General features: G+C 32.8%; 1 protein-coding gene across 1 annotated transcript; it reads right to left on the bottom strand.

The window, feature by feature from the left end:
* Positions 1 to 981: 981 nt before the first annotated feature.
* On the bottom strand, positions 982 to 8,324 carry LOC112519366. The gene is made up of 6 exons (XM_025127436.1): positions 7,933 to 8,324; positions 4,831 to 5,019; positions 3,858 to 3,974; positions 3,565 to 3,714; positions 1,709 to 1,767; positions 982 to 1,307 (listed from the first exon to the last, which is right to left on the bottom strand). The coding sequence occupies exons 1-6, from the start codon at positions 8,083 to 8,085 to the stop codon at positions 1,172 to 1,174; spliced, it is 804 nt and encodes a 267-aa protein (XP_024983204.1). The 5' UTR covers positions 8,086 to 8,324; the 3' UTR covers positions 982 to 1,171.
* Between the last annotated feature and the right edge of the window lie 3,069 nt (positions 8,325 to 11,393).

The raw sequence follows: 11,393 nt of genomic DNA, 5'->3' as shown, positions 1-11,393 counted from the left end.
ACACCATCGGCCACCACCATTCATTGCCACCTCACCTCCACCATAGCCACCACCACAACTATATTCACTACATCAGCCATAACTACCTCCTCCACCGTTTTCAACCGCCAACACCACCACAATCCACCATCTTCATGTCCTCTATAACCATCGTCGTCCACCAACCACCATTGTCTATACCTCCATAACCACCGCCCATTGCCACTACTACCGTCGGCCACCACCGCCTCCACCATAACCAAAACCACCTCCACCGCCACCACTACTACCATCAATTATATCAATTTTTTCATTCAAATTTGGTACCATTATATATGTATCTATTCATTTATATGAAAATTGTGTACAAATATTTATAAATTAAATTCTTTAATTATTCACTTTATTTGTTTTAACTATAACTATTATATAACATTTAAAATCATCAAATAACTCTTGTAGGTGGCTTGTCTAGTTTTGTCCCGTCCAGTCCTAGTCGTACCAAACACCAGACATACTCTTGTGTTGTCCTGTACTGTCCTGTCCAGTCCTACCCTCTTGTCTTGTTCTGTCCTGTCCAGTCTTGTCCAATCATGTCTATGTACCAAACGCTACCTTAAGAACCCAAAATTAATTAGAAACCTGAAAACCACTCACAATACGCCACATGTCCCTCTTCGTGATAAATAACACGTCCACGTTCCTGATGAATATGCCCTTTGTCGTGTTATAGGCAGTCCCCTGGTTCCTAATCAATTTTAGGTTCCTAACAAAACCTACCACTGTGTATGTATATATACAGAGAGTATCAAAGAACCATACATGCTTATTGGGGAGAATGTGCACAATTGTCCAGCAAAACAATGCACCAAAATAGAAGCAATGTTTGTGATGCTGGATTTTTTGGCAACATATCTTTACCACAAGTGTTGGTATGAACAAGTATATATATATATATATATATATATATATATATATATATATATATATATTGCACAGTACTGTATCTCCTACACCTTTCAAGATCTGTAACTTTTGTTTAAAAACAATAACAAATAAATAATTATAATTATAATAAACAAGCTTCGCTTTTTAGCGATCAAATTGCAAAGGGACTGACTTCTCTATATCAATTAATTGAAAAGAAAAATCAGCAGAAATAAGTGTGTGATGCATACACAAAAACATCCCATTAATCTAAGTAAAAGAGGGTTACGATCTTCCTGAGGTTCTTCGCTTCTTGGCATGTCTCCATAAGCAATCTGCTGTCATGGAATGCAAAGCAAATCACTTGCTGCACTTGAGATATGATATCCATGTTACACAGCCTGCAACAAGTAAAATGACTTTTATACCCATCTCAACATCATACATAAGAAACTGGAAAGACAGAATTCAATGCAAATCAAACCAAAGCCTATAGTTGAACACGGCTTAAATGAATAGAGCTGCTTAAACAATTAAAGCTTTTTTTGGGTAACCATGGTTTGGGCCAGCTTATGCGCACCTCAGACTAATCTCATAGGGCCCTGAAGATAACAACCACTAGTGGCCCTAAGGAGATTTGAACTGGTGCTCCACAGGGAGGAGCCCCAAGAATTGGCCTTTATTTGTCAGTTAAGCTGACCCTCAAGCTTAACAATGGACCATTGCTGAAATACCTATTATGGGTGTTAAATATGTGAAAAAGAATGAAAGGAAAGGTGGTTCTTTTAAAGATTTTACGGACCTGCTGGCTTCAATCAATGGGAGATGATCATTATGCGGTTTTTCAATCACATTCTTTACCTGCGTATCCAAGAGAAACCGTTACTTTTCGTAGAAATTGTTCAGTCTCTAAATACTTTTAACGCAAAACATATAAACGGATACGAAGTTATCTTGCAAACGAATGAAGTATACATTCGTTATCAGGATCCTAGTCTGAAGAGCTACAAGATATTTCGATCCAACAATAATCATGTCATTAAAATAAACTTCAACGGCACTAAGAAAAGAAAGAAACAAGAAAAAGGGGTTTGAAAAATAAATATATCGATCACAAGTTATATCTCGTGGTTCTCCCACACATTCAATGACATAAATTCACTAGCACGGACCACCTATAATGGCATGGTCAAACATAAACAATACTTAGCCTCCATCCCAAAATAAATGTCCACAATGATAAAAGCACATAGTTTTAGAAATGTGTAATTGTTACATTTCTTTAATTTAACTAAATGACAAGTGTACCCTTAATAATAGAGAGAGTAATGAATTTCTCAATCTCATAATTAAGGTAGAATTGGAAAGCAAACACTTACTTCTGAAAGTGGACACTTATTTTGGGACAAACCAAAATAGAAATGTGGATCCTTATTTTGGGACAGAAGGATTGATCCAAAAAAACAATAAAACTTCAACAAAGCCAATTTATTTATGAACTAGCATAGCGGCACGTCATATTGTTGGTTTCAGCAAAGGACCATCAAATGACACTCCGTCTAAAATCTAGACGAATTGAATTAGAGCTGGAGTTATACGATAAAGAGTGGAAGGACTAAAATGACAAAATTCGCTTAGCAAAGAAGACTGATAGGTATTCTAAATAACGTATACCGTGAAAAACAGGATCTTTAGAATCCTGCTCAATGAATAGTGGTTGTGAAGCGTTTCCCAACACACAAGCTCTACATGCTGAGTTGCAAGAACAGAACTTCCACAAGTTCAACTTGAATTTCCACACATTAGACATCCAAAATGTACATTTGTGTGTATGCGCACAAGCGCATGCGTATATAGATATAATCATATCTAACACAATACCTAAGATTCCACACGTTCTGTTTGAACTTTAAAATTATGACATTGCACATTTGTTGGTGACGATAATTAAGGATACAATTTTCCACTAATTACTACCCTAACCTAGTAAGTAGTCTCTTAGCATCAAGCCTTTAGTTCGGATTCTATCCAACGGCTATATTTGGCAAACTAGCTGATAAACTAGTCATGTTTGATAAAAACTAGTTGATGAGTTAGATGACAATGTAAAATGACGTAAAAGGACATGTGTCACATGCTGAAAAATTAATTGGAAAGATATAAAGGGCATAATTGGAAAAAGTAAGTAGAAAAAAAAACCCTGAGCTTATTGAAACGCTACTTGAAGTATCTTTTCAAAAAGCTAGCGTATGGCAAATCAATTGGGGCATTTTCATAAGCTCAAAAAATAAGCTAGCTTGTGGTTGCCAAACATGCCCAACAAGCACCCTAGATGGTAATACCCTCGACATTGCAGGTATAGTCCTGTCTCGTTAGCAACAAAAGATATAATGGTATCCTGAAAAAGCAACAACGTGAGGTTGCCACTCATGAAAGCTGAAACCGCTTACAACAGCCCATTATTGCTACTAGAACTATTCTTCCCCCGACCTTTTTGAACCGCAAACAACCAGCCAAAATACACCTGCTTAAGCAAAGAGTGAGAGATCCTTGGAGAAAACCCACCATCTTCCATGAGGAGGGATCCTTGGAGGCTGTGAAAGATAAACTTTGTAATGCAACAAACAAAGAACGATGAGAAAATAACTGAACTCTTACTTTAGAAAGTAATTCCTGGCTCTCAGGAGGTTGCTTTTTCAAACTTTGAGGCAATATTACAGTAAGCAACTCTGGTCGCTCGGCTCTTAGTGCACCTCTAATTACAGCGGCATTTGTGCCAGAAGCTCCTGATGTGAAGATGTGATTCTTCTGCAACAACAAACAAGTGCAATTTTCAAGTAAATATTTACATGTTAAACACGAGGGACCCGCTGCATATCTGCTACATTTTCAACTTACTGAGATAAATCAGAAGTTAAAAATAAAGTAAAAGTAGCTCCACATCTCTATACCGTTATAACCATAGCATAGCTAAGAATCTCAATGAGTTCTTGATGCATGAATCCCATATTTCGTGTCCCAAAAAAGCCAATAGCTCGTGGCCCTTGTTGCTGAATTGCTAGTAACTCCTGAGTTGAAGTAAATAATATGATAAGAATAACTAAATGTACTTAAAATTAAAAAACCCATATCCGAATAGCTATTTTAAATGTTATTTTCAAGACTAACAGCATGCAATTTCCCAAACAATGCATCCCCGCTAATAGATGCCTTGAAAATATAAGTGTATATGTTAAGGGAGCTTTTACTCACCTTCTCTACAAGGGGGCTTTGCCCCAGGTCATATGATGTTCAAGCTCAAAAGAAAATTAGCCACTATAACCTAACACAAAGCATATGCCTATGCAGCAAGCCTTTGGAAAAGAAGAGTTCATATGGAGTTCAATCTTTCATTAGTCCACATTCATGTGTATCTGGTGTACCATCAAGAACTATGACCACGTAGAAGTAACTTAAGAGAATAGTATAGTCTAATTTGGTTGATATCCAATCACACCTACATCAACAATGAGTAATTTTGTTCTTGGAATAATGCAAACGTAAGATTTGTAGGGTCTATTTGTGGAACCCGCTTGTTTACTTCCTCCGTCCCAAAGTAGGTGTCCACATTTCTTCTCCCAAAATAAGCGTCATTTTCAAAATTAAGTGCCTACTTTCCAATTCTACCCTGAATTATGAGATGAAGAAAGTTATTACTTCCTCTATTATTAAGGGTAAAATCGTCATTTAGTTAATTAAAAAGTGTAATAATTACACATTTCTAAAATTGTGTGCCTTTTTCATTGTGGATATTTATTTTGAGATGGAGGGAGTATTTGATAGAACTTCCAATGTTAAATATGTAATCCTTGCTCATAGCTAGCCAAGTCACAATTTCTGCTAATTCTACTAACAATAGATGGGGCAGAAGAAGACCACACAAACCTGTAGGTAATCAACATCTGGGGCAGGTTTATATTCCGAGATAAGAACTGCACCTGAGCCCTCCACAATGGTTTGGGCTTGGGTTGGAACTTGAGTTGCAATTTCATCATCAGAACCAAACATATGCACTTCATTCCCATCTTCAATCTTTAAGCTAACAATGCCTTGATGTCTTTTGCCACAAAGCCACTATACCAGCACATAAAAAACAGAGGGCCCTGGGAGTAAATTATCAGCGAAAACCAACTGAGCATTGAAAGAAACTTTTGTCAAGCTTAAGCTGACAAGCGAGTAGTATGACTAAAAACAGTGGTATTGACCTCTTTTGGAAATTTGCAGGTCTCAATTGATTGGCAGATTTGAATACCAGAGAAGTTAAGCTAAAAATAGGTAATGCAATACAAACAGATGCAAATGTAATTTAGATCCATATGATGGTTATGGAAGAAGCATGATGGATTCATGCAGGATGATCATGTGTCTAACAACATCAAACAGACTTCTACTGTTCGAACTGTGATAAATTAGACATGCAAAGCAGAATGCTCTTCACTTGAATAATTACTCAAAAATACATCCATCTTTACTGTATCACCTAACCTCTTTCTAACATGCATCATGTAACTACGAAATACAATGCAGAGCACATAACAAAGAGAACAAGAAGATAGCCCAAGGTCGTCTCGTCTTTAAAATTGCATTCCTTTGTTCTAAGCAGACTCGCACAAATTAGAATAGAGGCGAGTAGCTTCCAGCTTGGATTGTAGTCTTAGTCTTTTAGCTTATACAGTCGTATGCCTCAATCATCTATACCTCCTTTAAGAAAAAGATAGCCCAACCTAGCTGACTCATATTCACATCAGTTGGTACTACTTTTTTATACTTAAATTCCTGACTTTCAACCTCTCCAACACCCTCCTTTAGAAACAAGTCATCTTTCTCACTGTTACATACATATATCTACGCTAGAGATGACAAAACGATCTCAAGTGATATCCTTCTCTTTTTTCCATTACCTGATAACACATGAAGTTTCATGGAAATCAAGCATTTACCACTGCTTTTCACTTAGCAAATTCAACTTGGTTATTCTTCAATACAAAAACATCCCCATTCCCCAGCAAGTCTTTTATCCTAGACAACGGAAGAGCTAAAATTGAAACCAAAAGGATCATAAAGTGATGCAATCTGAAAGCAAACATAAAGAGGTGAATCATGCTTCGGTTCCATGACATGAGTGTCAACCTTCAATTTGCTCCTTCTTCGGCATACCTGACTCCTGCATATATCTCTTTAGTACCTCCCCCCATGTCAATCTTTACCTAATTAAACGATCTCCTCTTGGTAAAATCCTCCTATTCAAACCAATGCATAGGCCAACAATGGAGATGATCAAACCACCTAAATGATGTTGCCTCAGCTTCTCCTTAATCGCTCCCATCACAACCACTTGTGCATCCTCTTGCATATATGTTGTCTTTTCAAGATCACCTTGTGTGCATGTTGTTTGGTCTCGTTATTATGTGAAATTCAACTTGGTAGAAGGATCTTTTTATAACAAAACGATCTGTGAAAATGTTGTAATCATTTAAAGCAGTGTTGTTCACGTGATGAAAATTTCAATCGTAATAAAGAAGGGCATTTTCCATCCAAAATGCATGTTTAAGATTACATTTCCCCAACTTCTATGTTTCAGAACGGAGTTAGGTTTTGCTAAATCGTAGAATAAGACAACTCTCTATATCTAGTTTCTCTAGCTCTTTTTCCCCAGAGGTCTGACTTCTCTAGCCAGTGAGGGAAAACATATTTTGCCTCTTATGTAATACCATGATTCTACAATCATAAAGCAAGTCGCTGCAAATTCAAGTTATGTTAAGAAAAATACACTTTCTCCAAACACCCAGGTTTATGAAAATAAGATGCTCTAAGGTGCAAGCTCTCGCAACTCGAGATTTCAATCACCAATTGCACAATATAACTGTGTCCTCTTATTCTTCACATTTACCGTCTTTGTGTCACGTGTGACTCATGACTTTCATAGATGCAGGCCTCCATGATATCAGGTATATGGAACAAAAGGAAAGTTCGACGAGGGAGATGACGTGCAAAAGGAAGAGAGATTCACTTCCAAAAGGAAAGCAAGTGTGTAAGTCTTATCCTTTGTAAATGAAATTAACAAAGTGATGCCAATAATAGAAGTAGATTAATTAATCACTTTCTTTTTAAACCATGTAAACCAAATATCAGTTCTTTTCTGAAATAATCTACATTAAAAATATCATAACGGAGAAAAAAGTGAAGAAATATAAAGAGAGAGTCGAATTAGCTTGCTAAGAGCCAAAGCAGTGTCAAAAAGATTTTAAACAAACTGTGAGATGTGTTTCTAGATTTTCCAGACACGGATTTGAAATCAGCAAAGGCAACGACAAAGAGGTCCTCAAATGCAAGAAGAAGTCTACAACAGTGTGGTGAAACTTTCTGCTAAAGACCATATAGTGATTATATGAATTAGAGCGAAATCTTGCTATTAAGAAAACATCAAGTCCAAGTACCCATTACAAGGTTTTCAAAACTAATTTTTTTTTCTTTGCAAGCATGAAGAAGGGGAAGTAAGAATAACAGAACAAACAAACAAAGAGACAAACCACCAAGAGATTCCTTTCAAAAAACAACTATCAAAGCCAAGATTAAGAAACTATGGAAATTAGAAGGAACCTTAAGTCCCACTACCAATACCATTAAACCACCACAATATGATCAAACAATTAGAATGGTATTTGAAGAAATCAGTACCATCTTCTTGCAAAAGAATCTTATTGAAGAAGGGAGATACTAAAAACCAAAACATAACAAAGTATAGCACAAAATTAAGGGATTTGGTGAGATCTAATCAAGAACACTCCCTAAAGGGAAACGAAAGAATCACAGGTTTTTATTTATTCAACCAAAACACATAAGATTAAAAAAAAAACAAGTCTTTAAAGAACAAACACACGAAATTAAACAAATTGAAACTAGCTATGCATACGAAACGTGGACGACTCAATTCTAAAGCATATCATCAAACACCATGTATACGTCAGATAGAGAGTGGGATTGTACCTTCCTGGTATGGGGAAATTGTGGACCGGAAACCCTGAAAGAAACGGAGGAAGAGGAGGAGGATGAAGAAGAAGAGAGACGAGAAGCAGCAACGATAGTAGCAGCAGCAGTGGGGGTGAGGAGAGGCAACAGTAATAGCCTCGTGGATGTCATTATTGTGAATTCCTCCTCCACCCACAATTAAGACTTGTTCCGGCGACCAGTCTGAGTATGAATCCGTCACCTTCAGCCGATTTTCAGGCGAACCCACCGTTTGTTTTTCAGTTTCTTGGTTTATTATCTCTTCCCCTTCTGGTGTGGGCTGTGAGAGAGAAAGATTGAGAGGGGGGGTCGTGAATTTGAGGAGAAAAAGGGCTTCCTTTTTTCATTTCCTTTTTTGTACCCTTTCTATTAACTTCATCTTTCTCTCTTTAAAACTATATACTAAAATCAAAGATTTGTGACTTTCATTAATTTAATAACATTTTGACCAAACGAAAATATTCGACCTTTTTTTCGTTTTGAACACGTATTTAACATCTTTTAATGGTTCTAAAACTCTCCGAATGATTTTTGTATCATGAGTTTTCCTTAATCATTAAGCGCCCTGATTTCATTGGACAATTTTTTGGAACAAATAAGTCATTGGACATTTCAAAACATGTTAAATAAGTCCTTGGACAATTTAAAACATGTTAAATAACTCATTGGACAATTTTTTGGAACAAATAAGTCATTGGACATTTCAAAACATGTTAAATAAGTCCTTGGACAATTTAAAACATGTTAAATAACTCATTGGACAATTTTTTGGAACAAATAAGTCATTGGACATTTCAAAACATGTTAAATAAGTCCTTGGACAATTTAAAACATGTTAAATAACTCATTGGACAATTTTTTGGAACAAATAAGTCCTTGGACAATCCAAAACATGTTAAATAACTCCTTGGATTTTTCTAAAACCTGTTAAATATATTCTTATGACTTGTACAACTAGTTAATATGGTAAAATAGTGAAAAAAGTCCGAAAAAAAACCCAATAAACATTCATATTTTGAACGATTAAATCCCTAAACATTTTTTGAACCAAAAATGATTTAGATCTATAAAATTAAATAAATATAATAAAAAAATACTTACATTTACAAAAAAAATAATTATATTTAAAAAAGATTTTTGATAAAATTTATTTTAATTAAAATTAAAATATATTTAATTAAAATAAATATCACCAGTAATCTTTTTAAATCTCTTTTTTAATTTAAAAAATCATATACATGATATATTTGTTTTTATTTAAAATAAATTTAATAAAATTCTTTTTAAATTTTTTTTAATTTTTTTTGTTTAAAAAATCACTGACAGAATATATTTTAATTTTAATTAAAATAAATTTTATCAAAAAAAAAATTAAATGTAATTATTTTTTTGTAAATATAAGTTTTTTTTTTGTTATATTTGTTTAATTTTATAGATCTAAATACTTTTTGGTTCAAAAAATATTTAGGACTTAATCGTTCAAAATATGAATGTTCATTGGGGGTTTTTCGGACTTTTGTCACTATTTTACCACTTTAACTAGTTGTACAAGTCATAAGAATGTATCCAACAGGTTTTAGAAAAGTCCAAGAAGTTATTTAACATGTTTTGGATTGTCCAATGAGTTATTTGTTCCAAAAATTGTCCAATGAGTTATTTAACATGTTTTAAATTGTCCAAGGACTTATTTGTTCCAAAAAAATGTCGAATGAGTTATTTAACATGTTTTGGAATGTCCAATGACTTATTTATTCCAAAAAATTATCCAAGGACTTAATTATTCTAAACACTAAAGTCCATTGGGTTTTTTTAAACTTTTCCTTATTTCTATTTTAGTTTATTACAAAATAAATGTTTACTTTTAAAAAACAAGTACATAACTACACTTAAGTTGTATTTAACAAACTAGTTGAAAAGTTAATTGGTGGCTGATAAGTTAATTGATAAATAAATTATGTTTAATAAAAATTAGCTAATAAGCTAATAATGAACAAATCATGTTCAACATAATATTTACAATGGATAAAAATGGCATCTTAAAAATTACAATATTTTAATATAATTAATACATATATTTAATAACATAATATATTAATACAAACAAATAAAGGAAAATCAAAATAATATAATATGAAATTATGAGAGAGAGAAAAAAAATATTTTTTTTGTCCCATAATAAATGTCTCCGTTACTATTTTAATTTGTTCAAAATTAATGTATATTTTCAAAAGTAAATATTTAAATTATCATTTTATTAACCAAAATAAAGTGATTACATATTTATAAGACTGTATGTCATTTCCCCATTATGAACATTTATCTTAATTTTATGTTAGGTAAAATAATCATTTACATCATTAAAAATTAAATTATTACAATCGTATCTTTTTTATCATAAACAAAAAGAAAAAAAAATTATAATTATAATTAAATTAGAATGGTACTCGTACAATATATCGAGACATATTTGCATTTCAATGTTTCGTTTTATTTTTTTATTCATGTCGATATAATACGATTTTATGTGGTTTTGAGAAAATCATAATGTTTTTATTTTTAAATAAAATATAAATTAAAAAATATCATATAAAATTTGTAAAAAAAAATATATCAATATTAGTATCAAATTAATTATTTAAAAGTTCTTGTTTGTGTATTTTTTTTTAATTGAAAGTTTTTATTATAATTTAGTTTAACATAATGAAGTAACTTAATTTAGGTTTAATAATATATTTTTTATAAATATAATAATTAAGTATTATGTTAGAACTCAATAATTGTCTTAATTATATTTTAGATTTTTTATATTTTAAGATGAGATGTACATGAATTCAAACATATAGCTTTAATAAAGTGTACTTATACACAATTTACTTGTAATCTTGAATTTTAAGTAATATGTATCAATAAACAGTACTTCATACATAAAAAATGGTTTTTAAGAGTTTTTGTCAAATGTTTTATAATATAGTATAATAACTATAAAATTATAAAATAAAATATATATATTAAAAAACTGTCGACATTTGAATCCAACCAACTTGACCAATGTCAAAATTTTGCGTAGTTGACCCACTCATTTTGCCTATATATCAAAATGACGACATGCTTCACACCACGAACCCCAATGATGACTTGAGTGTTTAATTTGGTTTTCTCTTTCTTATTACAATTTTCACGATATCAAATAAAAATCATTTATATATACACAACTTCTTAAACCGAGTCCGAGTCTCTATATTTGACAAGTTTAATTCTGTTTAGTTTAACGATGTCAAGGTTTGATTTATGTTATCCAACCAAACAAGTCATTCTACTCTTTAAGAAAGAGAACTCATATATGAAAGAATCAAACAAGAACACATTCATTTTACAAAAAACGCACATCACTAAGCTCCTCACGTGTATTATCACATGTGATAAGAATGTTCTTCAATATG

This window comes from Cynara cardunculus, assembly GCF_001531365.2.
Source record: "Cynara cardunculus var. scolymus isolate 2C chromosome LG 10, CcrdV1, whole genome shotgun sequence".
In the NCBI taxonomy this organism is placed as follows: domain Eukaryota; kingdom Viridiplantae; phylum Streptophyta; class Magnoliopsida; order Asterales; family Asteraceae; genus Cynara; species Cynara cardunculus.
Note: the sequence above shows the minus strand (reverse complement) of the source record. Positions and strands in the feature narration are given on the sequence as shown.